General features: G+C 46.1%; 1 protein-coding gene across 1 annotated transcript in view; it reads left to right on the top strand.

The window, feature by feature from the left end:
- LOC127001057 (keratin-associated protein 5-1-like) overlaps positions 1–15170 on the top strand; it is a 15681-nt gene extending 511 nt beyond the window's left edge. Inside the window, exons 2-5 of the mRNA XM_050865227.1 lie at positions 11753–11869; positions 14120–14239; positions 14531–14535; positions 14734–15170. Of these exons, the coding sequence (XP_050721184.1) occupies positions 11753–11869; positions 14120–14239; positions 14531–14535; positions 14734–15142 (651 nt within the window). The 3' untranslated portion in view covers positions 15143–15170. The remainder of the gene's footprint in view (positions 1–11752; positions 11870–14119; positions 14240–14530; positions 14536–14733) is intronic.
- The last annotated feature ends 2455 nt before the right edge of the window (positions 15171–17625 follow it).

Genomic DNA, 17625 nt, shown 5'->3' on the forward strand with positions numbered 1-17625 from the left:
GATGAACCATGCGTTTTTTACCTCCTTGTAATTCGGAACAGCACGCGTAAGGCATCACTGACTCTCATCAATAGCAAGATTGAAGCGCTGATAACCGCTGTTTTACGAGACGGTTATGTTCGGAGAGTAACTCGTAAAGTAGCGACCCCAACCTGACCTACCTACCTGACTGAGTATTCTAGGCCCTGCAGGATGACAGGGTGAGGTCATTCCGCCCCTGCCCACCCATGTCCCAGGCCTTCTCTCATTCGGCCTTATGCGGTTTGGCTCTAAACAGTGTAATGCCAAGCTCCTTCTTTTATAGTTGCAATTCCCTATTTTACGATGACCCTATAGTCCTTCACATCCACGATTTAAACTAAGGCAAGTATTAAATGGACTTAATAAACATGGCGACTGATACATTTTTGTTATGCTTTTATTAATGTTAAGTCACAGGATCAGATAACAGGGGTCAGCGTGACATAATCATTCACTTCACACACTGTGCAAGCCAAACCCCGCGGAGAGTCTGACACCCTGTGAGTCGCGCCGTCCGTGTGTTCCGATGAGGCGGCTGCGGCACCATTGATCATTCCTGGGAGGGGACGGCGCTGTGCAAAATACCCCAAAGATGCAAGAAAAGTACAGATGTTTGTTACTTCATAGCCGTGTTGGGTACTAAAAGTTTAGGGTTTTTTAACACCGTGAAAGTTGCCTGTAGTAGCTACGTGTTTTGTTCTGTTAGAAGCTTCTAGGTGTGTCAGGATGGCTGGGGTGCTGGCCCAGGCGTGACGCGTAATGCAGCCTGAGGATTTTGCAATAACAGCGGCGGGCACTTCGCTGAAACTTGTCACCATCCAACACAATAACAGTGACGAATACCGTAGGCATGAACACATCTCCCGCCCCTCAAAGGTAAAGGGATTAATATGACACCATCCAACACAACAGTGACGAGTGCACCTTTTTTTTTTTTTTTGTTTTTTTTTTTGTTTTTACATTGCAGCCTATTGCGCCGGTAGGCTTCTTCCGGTGGATCCTGATGGTCGGTCCAAGGCTTCTTTCCGGTAGGTCCTGATGGTCGGCCCAGCCCGTTCTGGCGCAGGCGAGTGTTTATAGTGGCGCCATCTTTGCATTGGCTCATGCTGCCCTCCCAGAGCTCATCTTTGATCCTAGAATCTAGAGTCCGGGTTGATAGGTGGTCTCTGGACAGCATGGGTAGTTTTAAGCCACTCGGCATTGCAAAAGGCTGAAAATGTCCCAGCTGGTGGTACCGGCGGGATTGAAACTGCGTCCTCCTGAACACGAGGCCGTTACTTTGACGACTCAGCCACCGGCATGAAACACATCTCCCTGCCCTCAAAGGAAAAGGGATTAATATGTCACCATCCAAATACAACAGTGACGAGTACTCTAGGCATGAAACACATCTCCCCGCCCCTCAAAGGTAAGCAAGGGATTAATGTCACCATCCAACACAACAGTGACGAGTACCTAGGCATGAAACACATCTCCCGCCCCCTCAAAGGTAAAGGGATTAATATGACACCATCCAACACAACAGTGACGAGTACCTTGGCATGAAACACATCTCCCGCCCCTCAAAGGTAAAGGGATTAATATGTCACCATCCAACACAACAGTGACGAGTACCTAGAAAGTATGAAACAGATCTCCCCGCCCCTCAAAGGTGGTGGGTAAAGGGATTAATATGTCACCATCCAACACAACAGAAACGTGACGAGTACCTGGCATGAAACAGATCCCCGCCCTCAAAGGTAAAGGGATTAATATGTCACTATCCAACACAACAGTGACGAGTGCCCGGTATGAAACACATCTCCCCTGCCCCTCAAAGGTAAAGGATTACGATGTCACCATCCAAATGCACAACAGTGACGGAGTACCTTGGCATTAAAACACAGGTCTCCCTGCCCCCTCAAAGTAAAGGGATTAATATGTCACCATCCAACACAACAGTGACGAGCACTTTACATGAAACACATCTCCCGCCCCTCAAAGGAAAAGGGGATTAATATGTCACCATCCACACAACAGTAACAAGTACTAAAGCATGAAATACATTTTCCTGTCTCCCAACGAGAAAAAAGATTGACTGACTTCTCACAAACCAAAAACAATTGTAATATCATTTCTTTATCCATGTAGTGAAATGCTATACCTATATTTCTCACCATGTTATATGATCACCGAAGATCCGGTTTATATGACTTTCTGGTTGCATATAATCTGCATTATTACTCCCAGGTCTCTCTCTTCATTTACTTTTCTTTAATATTTCGCCATCTCCCATTTGTATCTGTGTGCGTGGGGGAGGGGGGGTGCTTCCATGCGACGCAAGTGTCACGGCCACGAGAAAATGCGCAATATCTTCGGCTGTCATAACTTTTTCTATTATGCTATTGAGAGAAGTTTTCTTACACCATACACTATTCTAGATGAATATAGTAAATTATTGCAAAGACATCATTTCCACCTCTTTAAATGGTCTAAACTTTCCCCGCGCACAACATCCAGAGAAATATATCGTTATCCGTACTTCAAGGGTTAACTATAGCGAAAAGACACTAATAATTAAACCTTCACCGGTAACTAAAAATAAAATGTAGTTATTGGAGGAGGAGGAGACAGTTTTTGGTCGAAATCGAAAACATACAGAGGCTGAGTACGACAATCTGATGACGCAGGTGTCGAGTCATGCGTCGGAGTGTTGGTCAGTGAAGGTGGGGCGCAGGTGCGAGCTTCAGTACTGAGTGTTGGTCAGCGAGGGCGGGCGTGCGGGTGGTGGCGTCACGTTGTGCTGGATTTGATGCGTGTGACTAATCCAAAGTTATGGAGACTGAGGAAGGGACACAAAGGCCGGAGATATGGAGGTGACAGCCTGAGCCCCAAAGTAATATGGTAGAGGCATATAAGACAGCTTAGAGAGAGAGAGAGAGGGTCTGAACACGTGCTTCATCTCTCTCTCTCTCTCTCTCTCTCTCTCATGGTTGCCACATTCCTACCTTGTATCACCTTTCAGAGCGTCAAAGTGATATGGTAGGAGTCATTTAAGTACTGTTTAGAGAGAGAGAGAGAGAGAGAGAGGGTTCCCGACACGTGCTTCATCTCTCTCTCTCTCTCTATGGCCGCCACACTCCTTCCCTTGTATGATCTCTATTGTTTGTTTCCTTTTATCAGTGATCTTTCCGGTTAGACTAATGCTTGTTCAAATTCCTCCTCCTCCTCCTCCTCCCTCATTTTCACGGTTTTCATCTATATACAATATCTAGTCGAAGAGGCCTTGGGGTGAATGTGAGGGATAGGAGGGAGCCAAGAAGAGGGACATAGGAGTTTAATAGAGGATGGCTAGGCTATTGCTGGTTAGTCTAATGGTAGTTCAAAATCCTCCTTTTCTCCTCCCTCTCTGCTACCAACATTATTTTTAACCCATTTTCACGGTTTTCATGAATTTACTTAGTGGAAAAAGCCTAGTAAGGGATGTGAGGGATAGCAGCAAAGAGACTATAATACCTGTTCTACAGTCTCCTTGGATAGCAGCGAGGCAGGAAGTGGAGCATAGGAGTGTAATAGGAGGAGGGCTAGGCTATTGCAAGTTAGCCTAATAGTTGTTCGGACTCTCCGCCTCTTCTTCGCCTACCAATTCACCATTTTAACCGCCCATTTTCACGGTTTTCATCACTTAGTCGAAGAGGTCTGGGAGGGATGTAAGGTGATAGAAGGTAGGAAGAGGGACATAGTTTCAATAGAGGATGGCTAGGCTATTCATGGTTAGCCTAATGGTAGCTCAAATCCCCCTTCCTCCCTTCTCTGCGGCCACCAACACGCTATTTTAACACATTTTCACGTTTTCATCACATTTCTTATCATTTCCTGCACTGCATAGCGATATGAATATTGTACATGTTTCTTGTATTGTTGGAAAACACACCATGTATTGCCTGGGGGTTGGGATGGCGTGTTCCTCCCTTATTTGGTGTGTACGTTAGAACAATGAACCATCAATCATTTAATCAATACATCATTAAGTAGGCTAAATATGGTAATTACTAAAACCAGAAGTTAGTTATTTAGAAGCAAAAAGTCAGTAGGAGTTGAGAAAATTTATTTATTATTTTATTATTTATCAATTCATGTTGAGTAATATTGAAAAGAGGGTTGCCACCTTTTTGCGAAATTAATACTAACAATATGGATTATTTTTTTGGTCCCTGACAGAATGCAGTGTAGCAAGAAATGGCTTCCGGACAATAGAAGGGAGGCTCGAGGGGGAGAAGCTCCCCCGTCATTGGGTCGCGGGGGGCGAAACCTTCCCGTGAAAGGGGCCGAGAGTGGCGAAGCTCCCTCCCCCCCCCGGTTAGGTAGATTACGTACGGTTGTTAGGGTAGGCTGGTATTTATTCGGTATGGGGTGTGTGGCGGGCGGCGGCGGCACACACACAGGCATTGAAAACTCAATTAGTTAGTAATTTCTGGAAAAAAAAAAATACTGTCTCCACAAGAAGAAAAAAAACATACTTTGTCCAGAAATAAGTAGTCGGTGACTCGAAAGGAAAAGGCTATATACCCTCTCTTCAATAATCCCCATTACTTTTTATCCATATAGTTTCTCGTTTATCACCTTTATGTAATTTATCATACGGTTGTAGACTTTTAAACTCAAGGGGGCGTATGAGGCAAAAATATTGAAATGTCGCTTAGAATTACCATTTTCTGTTTGTGTTTCCTGAGAGAAAGTTTGGGTGAGGGAAAACTGTGTTAAAATATTAATGAAATCTGACGCTTGTATTTAGACAGGATTACCTTTATGACCTCCTCGAGAGAGAGAGAGAGAGAGAGAGAGAGAGAGAGAGAGAGAATGTAGTTTTGCTAGTCACATTCAGTATCACCACCATCACTACCACTATCATCACCACCATCTCCACCACCACCACTATTACACTGGTGGTGATTGTAGGTGATGATGTTGTTACGGTGGTGGAGTGTACATTGATGAATCTCTGCACTGCTTTTCTCTCTCTCTCTCTCTCACCGTTTTTCTCTACCTTTATTTTTCACTAATTTATTTATTTTCTGCCTTTCCTTCTTTCTTTATTTTATCTTCTTCTTTTCTTCGTCATCCTTCATGATCCTCGTTCTCTTACTATCACTCTTCCTCCTTCTCCTCCGACCGTCACTTCGCTGCGTCGGGAGTAAACTGAATATTGAGGTGTTTTCATCTGCTCCTCAATATCGAGGTGCTTTCATCTGCTCCTCAATATCAAGGTGCTTCATATGGTCCTCAGTATCGAGGTGCTTTCATCTGCTCCTCAATATCAAGGTGCTTTCATCTGCTCCTCAATATCAATGTTCTTTCATCTGCTCCTCAATATCGAGGTGCTTTCATATGGTCCTCAATATCGAGGTGCTTTCATCTGCTCCTCAATATCAAGGTGCTTTCATCTGCTCCTCAATATCGAGGTGCTTTCATCTGCTCCTCAATATCAAGGTGCTTTCATATGGTCCTCAATATCGAGGTGCTTTCATATGGTCCTCAATATCGAGGTGCTTTCATATGGTCCTCAATATCGAGGTGCTTTCATCTGCTCCTCAATATCGAGGTGCTTTCATATAGTCCTCAATATCGAGGTGCTTTCATATGGTCCTCAATATCGAGGTGCTTTCATCTGCCCTCAATATCGAGATGCTTTCATCTGCTCCTCAATATCGAGGTGCTTTCATATGGTCGTCAATATCGTGGTGATTTCATCTGCTCCTCAACATCGAGGTGCTTTCATCTGCTCCTCAATATCAAGGTGCTTTCATCTGCTCCTCAATATCGAGGTGCTTTCATATGGTCCTCAATATCAGGTGCTTTCATCTGCCCTCAATATCGAGGTGCTTCATATGGTCCCCAATATCGAGGTGCTTTCATCTGCTCCTCAATATCGATGTGCTTTCATCTGCTCCTCAATATCGAGGTGCTTTCATATGTTCCTCAATATCGAGGTGCTTTCATCTGCTCCTCAATATCGAGGTGCTTTCATCTGCTCCTCAATATCGAGGTGCTTTCATGGTCCACAATATCGAGGTGCTTTCATCTGCTCCTCATTATCGAGGTGCTTTCATCTGCTCCTCAATATCAAGGTGCTTTCATCTGCTCCTCAATATCGAGGTGCTTTCATATGGTCCTCAATATCGAGGTGCTTTCATCTGCTCCTCAATATCGAGGTGCTTTCATATGGTCCTCAATATCGAGGTGCTTTCATCTGCTCCTCAATATCGAGGTGCTTTCATCTGCTCCTCAATATCGAGGTGCTTTCATGGTCCTCAATATCGAGGTGCTTTCATGGTCCTCAATATCAAGGTGCTTTCATCTGCTCCTCAATATCGAGGTGCTTTCATCTGCCCTCAATATCGAGGTGCTTTCATCTGCTCCTCAATATCGAGGTGCTTTCATCTGGTCCTCAATATCGAGGTGCTTTCATATGGTCCTCAATATCAAGGTGCTTTCATCTGCTCCTCAATATCGAGGTGCTTTCATATGGTCCTCAATATCGAGGTGCTTTCATCTGCTCCTCAATATCGAGGTGCTTTCATCTGCTCCTCAATATCGAGGTGCTTTCATCTGGTCCTCAATATCGAGGTGCTTTCATATGGTCCTCAATATCAAGGTGCTTTCATCTGGTCCTCAATATCGAGGTGCTTTCATATGGTCCTCAATATCGAGGTGCCTTCATATGGTCCTCAATATCAAGGTGCTTTCATCTGCTCCTCAATATCGAGGTGCTTTCATATGGTCCTCAATATCAAGGTGCTTTCATATGGTCCTCAATATCGAGGTGCTTTCATATGGTCCTCAATATCAAGGTGCTTTCATCTGCTCCTCAATATCGAGGTGCTTTCATCTGCTCCTCAATATCGAGGTGCTTTCATCTGCTCCTCAATATCGAGGTGCTTTCATCTGGTCCTCAATATCGAGGTGCTTTCATCTGCTCCTCAATATCGAGGTGCTTTCATCTGCTCCTCAATATCGAGGTGCTTTCATATGGTCCTCAATATCGAGGTGCTTTCATCTGCTCCTCAATATCGAGGTGCTTTCATATGGTCCTCAATATCGAGGTGCTTTCATCTGCTCCTCAATATCGAGGTGCTTTCATCTGCTCCTCAATATCGAGGTGCTTTCATCTGCTCCTCAATATCGAGGTGCTTTCATCTGCTCCTCAATATCGAGGTGCTTTCATCTGCTCCTCAATATCGAGGTGCTTTCATCTGCTCCTCAATATCGAGGTGCTTTCGTATGGTCCTCAATATCAAGGTGCTTTCATCTGCTGCTCAATATCGAGGTGCTTTCATCTGCTCCTCAATATCGAGGTGCTTTCATCTGCTCCTCAATATCGAGGTGCTTTCATCTGCTCCTCAATATCGAGGTGCTTTCATATGGTCCTCAATATCAAGGTGCTTTCATCTGCTCCTCAATATCGAGGTGCTTTCATCTGCTCCTCAATATCGAGGTGCTTTCATCTGGTCCTCAATATCGAGGTGCTTTAATCTGCTCCTCATTATCGAGGTGCTTTCATCTGGTCCTCATTATCGAGATGCTTTCATCTGGTCCTCAATATCGAGGTGCTTTCATCTGGTCCTCAATATCGAGGTGCTTTCATTTGCTCCTCAATATCGAGGTGCTTTAATCTGCTCCTCATTATCGAGGTGCTTTCATCTGGTCCTCAATATCGAGGTGCTTTCATATGGTCCTCAATATCAAGGTGCTTTCATCTGCTGCTCAATATCGAGGTGCTTTAATCTGCTCCTCATTATCGAGATGCTTTCATCTGGTCCTCAATATCGAGGTGCTTTCATCTGGTCCTCAATATCGAGGTGCTTTCATATGGTCCTCAATATCAAGGTGCTTTCATCTGCTGCTCATTATCGAGATGCTTTTAATCTGCTCCTCATTATCGAGATGCTTTTCATCTGGTCCTCAATATCGAGGTGCTTTAATCTGCTCCTCATTATCGAGATGCTTTCATCTGGTCCTCAATATCGAGGTGCTTTAATCTGCTCCTCATTATCGAGATGCTTTCATCTGGTCCTCAATATCGAGGTGCTTTCATCTGCTCCTCAATATCGAGGTGCTTTCATCTGGTCCTCAATATCGAGGTGCTTTCATCTGGTCCTCAATGTCGAGGTGCTTTCATCTGCTCCCCAGGCCCCAAGTGGCTGTCGAGCAGATTAAATCACCAAAGGGGACAACCTCGTATTGAGCCAATAGGCTTTCTGTTGCCTGCATTTCCATGTTTCCTCCTCCTCCTCCTCCTCCTCCTCCTCCTATCACAGTACAGTTTTAGTAGACATAAAAAACACTAGAATCCCTCTGGTAGCCTGACTCCTTATAAAACTTAACCAGCAAACAGCCAACCTATAGTTACCCTCCTTACATTTACTCCATCTTCCCCTTCACCAAAAAAACAATGTATAAGTGGGAGAGATGAGAGCAAAGTTACAAAAACATGGAGTGCCGCAGGGGACGGAGTAGGAGGACTGGAACCTGTTGCCCCATTGTTAGTCTTGGGATCAGAGCGTACTGTGTTTAGGTATATATGTTAACTGAAAGGGTTCACGAGATTAGGCAATGGTTGTTTAGTGGGAGAGGAGGAGGAGGAGATAATGAGGTGAGGAAAGACCCAGCAGGAATAAGGAGGAGGAGGAGGAGGAGGAAAGGGAGGAGAAATTGGCGTGGCAGCTTAGGTTGTATTATACTTGACTTTGAATGAGTAGAGACGGGAAGAATGGAGGAGGAGGAAGGAGAAGAAGGAAGAGGAAGTGGGAGTGTTGAGAGAGAAAGAAGAGTAGGAAGGGGAATAATGAAGTAAAGGAAGAAGAGGAGGAAACATTGAAGAAGGGAGAGGAGGAGGAAGAAGGTGAAGGAGGTGGGAGTGCTGAGAGAGAAAGGGGAGCAGGAAGAGGAAAAAGGAGTCAAGAAAGAAGAAAGGAAGAGGAGGAGGAAGAAGGGGGAGGAAGGAAGAGTATCGAGAGAGAAAGAGGAATAGGAGAGAGAGAAACAGTTGGGAGGGAAGGAAGAGAATGAAGAGGAGGAGGAAACATGAAAGAGGAAGGAAGAGGAGGAGGAAGAAGGTGAAGGAGGTAGAAGTGTTTAGAGAGAAAGAGGAGTTAAAGAGGAAAATGGAGTAAAGAAGAAAAAAAAGAGGAGGAAACATGAAAGGAGAGAAAGCATGGAAGAAAGAAGAGGAGGAAGGAAGAGAAGGACGTAGGAGTGTTGAAAGATAAAGAGGAGAGGGAGAAGGAAAAAAAGAGGAAAAAACATGAAAGAGCAGGCAACAGAAAGCTAGCGGGGTAGAGTCACGGGTAGAAGGAGATCTCCCATCTTTTGGCTCTTCCTCTCGGGGATCGAACCCAGAACCTCTCGGGTGTGAGTCGAATGTGCTAACCATTGCGCCACGGAGCACTTCAACACCTGAGAACTGCATGAAGAAAGAGGAAGAGAAAGAGAAAGAGGACTTAGGAAATTTATAAGAAGGAAATCGTAGATGGAGAAGGATTAAGAAGGAATAGTGAATAGGAGAAGGAGAAGAAGAAAAATATAATGAAGATAAGGGAGAGAAGGGGGAGTGTATAGATGTGTTGTGAAGGGTGGTGATGGTGATGGTGGTGTTGGTGGTGGTGGTGGTGGTGGTGATGGTGGTGGTGGTGATGGTGGTGTTACGTGTGCCTAGGAAAGAAGAGCCAAGGAGGTGATGAAGAGGAGGAGGAGGAGGAAACATGGCAGGCAGCAGAAAGCCTGTTGGCTCATTACTAGGCTGCCTGCGTTCAGTGATTTAATCTATCCGTTTGCCATAGGAGTGGCTCGCAGGGAAGGATTTAAGCACTTGTGTACCTACTCTTGGGAACGTTCAGTTCACACCCATTGCAGCAAAGTGGCGATCAATGCGTTTCTTGAAGGAGTTGATGGTCTCTGCGCCAACCACTTCTGCAGGAAGGCTGTTCCAGTATGAACAACTCTTCGAGAAATAACTCCTGCCGATGTCGGTGTTGCATCGCTTTGCTTGAATTGTTTTTCCGTTGTTTCTTGTTCTCAGGTTAGTTTGTATCGTGAAGAGTTTGGAGATCAACGTTGCTGAGCTTGTTCAGGTACTTAAAGACTTGTATCATGTCTCCCCGCAGTCGTCTCTTTTCCAACGTGAAGAGGTTGAGTCGCTCGAGTCGTTCTTCATAGGGCTTCGTCCTCAGTGATTAGAGAGAGTAATGGAGCTTTTGCATTGCCCATCAAGAAATATAACATCTCTCTCTCTCTCTCTCTCTCTCTCTCTCTCGACAGATCAAAATATAACACCCACTGACTTCCACAACCCAAGACACACACACACACACACACACACACACACACACACACACACACAGACATGCCAATCGCCGTGTGTGGGGTGTAAGGGGTGCACCAAGAAACGGACAGACAGACACACAGACAGACAGACAGTAATAAGAATAGCGGTAGTTTGATGACGTTGAACCTATTCTTCGTGTACACTCAGCGCAAAGGTATCTGTCACACACACACACACACACACACACACACACACACACACACACACACACACAACGAAAATGTATAGGTTTTCACGGAGGAGGCTCAATGTAACTTATTTATTTTTTGTTCTTATTGCCTAAAAAATTTCCAGTGGTTTAAAATAAAAAAGTTTAGGTATAAGTTAATTAAATTTGTGTCTTTGTTTGATTTTTTTTCTTTCCTTTATGAGAGAGAGAGAGAGAGAGAGAGAGAGAGAGAGAGAGAGAGAGAGAGAGAGAGAGAGAGAGAGAGAGAGAGAGAGGGGGAAGAGATGGAAGTTAATATCAGACCATTGATATGAGTGTAAGGGCTAAAAATCGAGGATTGGTCAGAGGGTAGAATTAATGAAGAAAGGGCACTACGTCTGCACCTCATAGAAAACGGGGAGAGGGTCGTTTTTTTAAAGGGGACTCGTAAATAAAAACCTTGCTCAACTTACAACTACCCACATCTTGAGCCACATCCTTACGCCTCCTAGCCACATCCTCACTAATTTGGTCACGCTGCACGCTAAATTTATGTGTATCTACTTATCTATCTATCTATTTATCTATCTACTTAGTTTCCTGGTCTTGGTGAAGGCCTTGGTGAAGGTTAAGTATATGGTTTTGTTGTTTATCTCTCTCTCTCTCTCAAATGATTATCGCTGTTTTATGTCTGTCTGTCTGTCTTTCTGTCTGTCTGTCTGTCGGTCTGTATTTACCTATCTATCTCTCTATCTATCTCTCTATCTATCTATCTATCTAACAGTATATATCTATTTTTTATTGTTATTATTATTATTATTATTATTATTATTATTATTATTATTATTGTTGTTGTTTTTGTTTTAATTTTAGTAGTAGTAGTAGTAGTAGTAGTAGTAGTAGTAGTAGTAGTAGTAGTAGTAGTAGTAGTAGTAGTTGTAGTAGTAGTAGTAGTAGTAGTCGTAGTCGTAGTAGTAGTAGTAGTAGTAGTAGTAGTAGTAGTAGTCATATTCGTAGTCGTAGTAGTAGTAGTAGTAGTAGTAGTAGTAGTAGTAGTAGTAGTAGTAGTAGTAGTAGTAGTCGTATTCGTAGTCGTAGTAGTATTGCTTTCCTTCTTTCTCTGATAAAAAAAAAGCTCATAATAAAAGTCAAACCATATTTACTTAACTGTCTCAAGATTATCAAAAAGAAAACAAAACACAACTAACTTTTCTCTAGTGTGTGTGTGTGTGTGTGTGTTTGTGTGTGTGTGTGTGTGTGTGTGTGTGTGTGTGTGTGTGTGTGTGTGTGTGTGTGTGTGTGTGTGTGTGTGTGTGTGTGTGTGTGTGTGTGTGTGTGTCAAAAGCAAGCAGTGTCCTCGCTAAAATAATAATCCGGAGTCTCGGGTTTCGTTCACGGCTGTCTCAGGACGTTAACTGGTGACATATTTCGAACGTGTCATGACGGTACCGTAGACTTGAGCGGCGGTGGTGGTGATGGTGGAGGTGTTGGTAGTGGTGATGGTGGTGGTGGTGGTTGTGTACTCCTTTTCTCCCTTTCATCCTGTCTTCTCTTGTTTTCCTTCTTCCAGGCAGTAGAATTTAATGAACATCAAATCCCACTGCTATACTTCCTTTATTTTCCATTTCTTTCTTTTTTATATACGATGGTTGTTTTCTTTTCTCTTTTCCATCCTATCCTCTTATATTTTTCCATCTTACAGGCAGTAGAATTTAGAGAACAGCAAATTTCACTGCTAGATTGACTGTCATTTCCATTTCTTTCATTTTTATATACGACGGTTGTGTCTTCTTTTATCCTCTCTACGACTCTATACTCTCTATCCCTATCTCCTCTCTATCCCTCTATCCCTCCATCTGCTTTTATGCCTTCAGCTGCCTTTCTTGCTCTAAAAATATCAAACATCAACTTTAGGGTTTACATTATACTCCGTCGGTTCATGTCACACTTCGTCTCCTTAGTTAATTTATCCATAGCGGTGTTTTGCGTGTCTTTCCTGTCTTTGTTATGCCATCACAGCAGCCTCCTTAACAACAAATGAATATACATAAAGTTAAGGATTTATGCCACACACGCTACGCTGGACCTCAGTGCTCACATCTGCCTCACTGATCCCACTGCCTTTCTCTTCGTCACTGTATTCGTTGGCGACACCTGCTGGCGGTGGTGGTGGTGGTGGTAATGGTAGTGGTGGGTGGTGGTGGTGGTGGTGATGGTAGTGGTGGCGGTGGTGGTGGTTATTGTGGTTTTGGTGATGGTAGTGGTGGCGGTGGTGGTGGTTGTGGTGATGGTAGTGGTGGTGTTGGTGGTGGTGGTGGTAGTAGTGCAGGTTGTGGTGGTGGTGGTGATGGAAGTGGTGGGGGTGGTGTTGGTGGTGGTTGTGGTGGTGATGGTAGTGGTGGCGGTGGTGGTGGTGGTGGTTGTGATGGTGATGGTAGTGGTGGTGGTGGTGGTTGTTGTGGTGCTGGTGGTGGTGGTGTGGTGGTGATGGTGTTAGTGGTTGTGGTGGTGATGGTGGTGGTGGTGTTAGTGGTTGTGGTGGTGATGGTGGTGGTGGTGTTAGTGGTTGTGGTGGTGATGGTAGTGGTGGTGGTGGTGGTGGTGGCGGTGGTGGTAGTGGTGGCTGTGGTGGTGGTGGTGGTTGTGGTAGTGATGGTGGTGGTGGTGGTTGTGATGGTGATGGTAGTGGTGGCGGTGGTGGTGGTGGTGGTTGTGATGGTGATGGTAGTGGTGGGGGTGGTGGTGGTGGTGGTTGTGGTGGTGATGGTAGTGGTGGCGGTGGTGGTGGTTGTGGTGGTGGTAGTGGTGGTGCTTTTTGCTTCATCTGTACATAAGAACATAAGAACGCAGGAGTCTGCAAGAGGCCGGTAGGCCTGTACGAGGCAGCTCCTTTGACCCTAAGCTCCCGTGTATCTAACCCCACCTAATATCGCTGTCCATGAATTTATCTAGTCTATTTTTGAATGTGACAATTGTATTGGCACTCACCACATGACTGCTAAGCCTATTCCACTCATCCACCACCCTATTAGTAAACCAATTTTTGCCAATGTCCCTGTTGAATCTGAATTTATCCAGTTTAAACCCGTTACTTCGTGTCCTACCCGGTTCTCTTACCAACAAAACCTTATGAATGTCTCCCTTATTAAAGCCCTTCATCCATTTATAAACCTCGGGGTTGTCCTGTTCAGTAACGACATCATTATTAGTAGTGGAGACACTAACCGACCTTGAGGAATGCCGCGTGTTTGTTTGTGTGTGTGTGTGTGTGTGTGTGTGTGTGTGTGTGTGTGTGTGTGTGTGTGTGTGTGTTTGTGTGTGTGTAATTCACCTCTTGGTCTGCTGCGGGTCTCTCTCGAGACAGCCAGCCGTTCCCCTACGGAAGGAGCTAGAGAGCTCAGTGACCGATCTTTGGTAGGACAGATTCACACACAGCACACCGCGACAACGAGGTCACAACTCGCCTTACGTCGCGTACCTACTCACTGCTAGGTGAACATGGGCTACACGTGAAAGAAGATAAACCCAACTTATCTTCACCCGGCCGGGGAATTGAACCCGTCCTTTTGGTTGTGAGCCAGACTGAGCTACCGGGCCGTGTGTGTGTGTGTGTGTGTGTGTGTGTGTGTGTGTGTGTGAGTGTGTGTGTGTGTGTGTGTGTGTGTGTGTGTGTGTGTGTGTGTGTGTGTGTGTGTGTGTGTGTGTGTGTGTGTGTGTGTGTGTGTGTGTGTGTGTGTGTGTGTTTGTGTGTGTGTGTGTGTGTGTGTGTGTGTGTAATAATAATAATAATAATAATAATCGGTATATTTAGTTACGGCAGCCGTCAGGCTGAAAATTTACATATTATAGATACTGAACTTCGCTAATGAGGCTTTGGGTTCTGATATGCGTGGGAAGGTTAGGGCGATGGAGATTGGGGTGGGGGAGATAGGGGGCGAGTGGGGCAGTGTAGTGGTGCCGAAAGGGGGAAAGGTGCGGTCTCTTCAGATGACGGTGAGGTCAGGTCACGTGTCGGTCCGAACGGTACGTTCCGTGACGGTCACTTTTCGAATAGTGTGAATCAGCCTTAAATCCTCTAGTCAGACGCTGGGCTCAGGTGACAGTTGAAGGTGGTGGTGCAGGTGGGCTGTTTATGGGAGGTCACTCAGGTACCCAGGCTTAGTAGGGAGGTGCTAAGCTCTCATGTGCACTATCCTTCCAGTGTGTGTGTGTGTGTGTGTGTGTGTGTGTGTGTGTGTGTGTGTGTGTGTGTGTGTGTGTGTGTGTGTGCGTTCGTGTTTGTGTGTGTGTGTGTGTGTGTGTGTGTGTGTGTGTGTGTGTGTGTGTGTGTGTGTGTGTGTGTGTGTGTGTGTGTGTGTGTGTGTGTGTGTGTGTGTGTGTGTGTGTGTGTGTGTGTGTGTGTGTGTGTGTGTGTGTGTGTTTGTGTGTGTGTGTGTGTGTGTGTGTGTGTGTGTGTGTGTGTGTGTGTGTGTGTGTGTGTGTGTGTGTGTGTGTGTGTCTGCGTGTGTGTGTGTGTGTGTGTGTGTGTGTGTGTGTTCAATTTATTGTTTTCTTGTGTGGTCCATTTTGCTAAAGTCACTAACCTTTTCCTTTCTCCTTTTCACAGGTGAGTCTTCTCTTTATCTAGCGGGTGACTGGCCAGGTATGGAGCTCAGTGCTTGTGTTACTATTACCCCTCCCCTTCCCTCCCCTTTTCCCTCTCCCCCTCCTCTCTCCCTCCCCTTCTCCCTCTCTTCCTCCTGTCCCACCCCTTTCCTCCCATTCTCCCTCTCTTCCTCCTGTCCCTCCCCTTCTCCCTCTCCTCCTCCTCTGTCCCTCCCCTTTCCTCCCCTTCTCCCTCTCTTCCTCCTGTCCCACCCCTTTCCTTCCTTCTCCCTCTCCTCCTCCTCCTCTGTCCCTCCCTTCCTCCCCTTTTCCCTCTCCCCTCCTCTGTCCCTCCCCTTTCCTCCCCGTCTCCCTCTCCCCCTCCTGTCCCTCCCCTTTCCTCCCCTTCTCCCTCTCCCCCAACTCTGTTTTGTACTTAACACAGCCTTTCGTTTGGCATCTCCGCGCATAACCATCCTTACACTTGGCATGTTTAGTCCAGTTCATCGCATTGTCACAATTGCCACACTTCACTTCATTTCCTAAAAGTCGGTGTTGTTTTAGCCAATTCATCGCAGGCAAATGATCCTCATGCAGTCAGCAGAGGGAGCACGACAGACTTGAATGTGTCACGGGCCATGTCGAGCTACAGACTGAATACATGAACCCAATAGTGCTAAAACTGATCAGAGGTTGTGTCAGGCTATTAAAAAATGTTAAGGTGAGGTCAGGTCAACTGCTGAGGTTTCGAGCCCCTGATGTCAGGTCTACCGGTGAGGTTTTGGCCGCACGCTGTAGTCATGTCATCAACTGAAGAATTGCCCCCCCATCTCTTCCCAACTGAAGAATTGCACCCCCAACTCTGCCCAACTGAAGAATCGCCCCCAACTCTGCCCAACTGAAGAATCGCCCCCAACTCTGCGCAACTGAAGAATTGCACCCCCAACTCTGCCCAACTGAAGAATCGCCCCCCCAATTCTGCCCAACTGAAGAATTGCACCCCCATCTCTGCCCAATTGAAGAATTCCCCCCCAACTCTGCCCAACTGAAGAATTGCACCCCCAACTCTGCCCAACTGAATAATTAAGCGCCCAACTCTGTCCAACTGAAGAATTGCACCCCCAACTCTGCCCCACTGAAAATTGCACCCCAACTCTGCCCAACTGAAGAATCGCCCCCAACCCTGCCCAACTGAGGAATTGCACCGCCAACTCTGCCCAACTGAAAAATCGCCCCCCCAATTCTGCCCAACTGAAGAATTGTACCCCCAACTCTGCCCAAATGAAGAACTCCCAACTCTGCCCAACTGAAGAATTGCACCCCCAACTCTGCCCAACTGAATAATTAACCCCCCAACTCTGCCCAACTGAAGAATTGCACCCCTAATTCTATCCAACTGAAGAATTGCCCCCCAACTCTGCCGAGCTAAATTGCCTTCAACTCTGCCCAACTGAAGAAATGCCCTCCCCCAAGTCTGCCCAACTGAAGAATTGCCCCCAACTCTGCCCAACTGAAGAATTGCACCCCCAACTCTGCCCAACTGAAGAATTGCACCCCCAACTCTGCCCAACTTAAGAATTGCACCCCCAACTCTGCCCAACTGAAGAATTGCACCCCCAACTCTGCCCAACTGAAGAATTACACCCCCAACTCTGCCCAACTGAAGAAGTGCCCCCAGCTCTGCCCAACTGAAGAATTGCTCCTCAACTCTGCTCTCATGAAGAATTGCATCCCCAACTCTGCCCAACTGAAGAAGTGCCCCCAGCTCTGCCCAACTGAAGAATTGCTCCTCAACTCTGCTCAACTGAAGAATTGCATCCCCAACTCTGCCCAACTGAAGAATTGCACCCCCAACTCTGCCCAACTGAAGAATTGCATCCCCAACTCTGCCCAGCTGAAGAATTGCACCCCCAACTCTGCCCAACTGAAGAATTGCACCCCCAACTCTGCCCAACTGAAGAATTGCACCCCCAACTCTGCCCAACTGAAGAAGTGCCCCCAGCTCTGCCCAACTGAAGAATTGCTCCTCAACTCTGCTCAACTGAAGAATTGCATCCCCAACTCTGCCCAACTGAAGAATTGCACCCCCAACTCTGCCCAACTGAAGAATTGCACCTCAACTCTGCCCAACTGAAGAGTTGCACCCCCAACTCTGCCCAACTGAAGAATTGCATCCCCAACCCTGCCCAACTGAAGAATTGCCCCCAACTCTGCCCAACTGAAGAATTGCACCCCCAACTCTGCCCAACTGAAGAGTTGCACCCCCAACTCTGCCCAAATGAAGAAGTGCCCCCAGCTCTGCGCAACTGAAGAATTGCTCCTCAACTCTGCCCAACTGAAGAATTGCACCCCTCAACTCTGCTCAACTGAAGAATTGCTCCTCAACTCTGCTCAACTGAAGAATTGCATCCCCAACTCTGCCCAACTGAAGAATTGCTCCTCAACTCTGCTCAACTGAAGAATTGCTCCTCAACTCTGCTCAACTGAAGAATTGCACCCCCAACTCTGC

Source organism: Eriocheir sinensis, chromosome 20, assembly GCF_024679095.1.
Source record: "Eriocheir sinensis breed Jianghai 21 chromosome 20, ASM2467909v1, whole genome shotgun sequence".
Lineage (NCBI taxonomy): Eukaryota > Metazoa > Arthropoda > Malacostraca > Decapoda > Varunidae > Eriocheir > Eriocheir sinensis.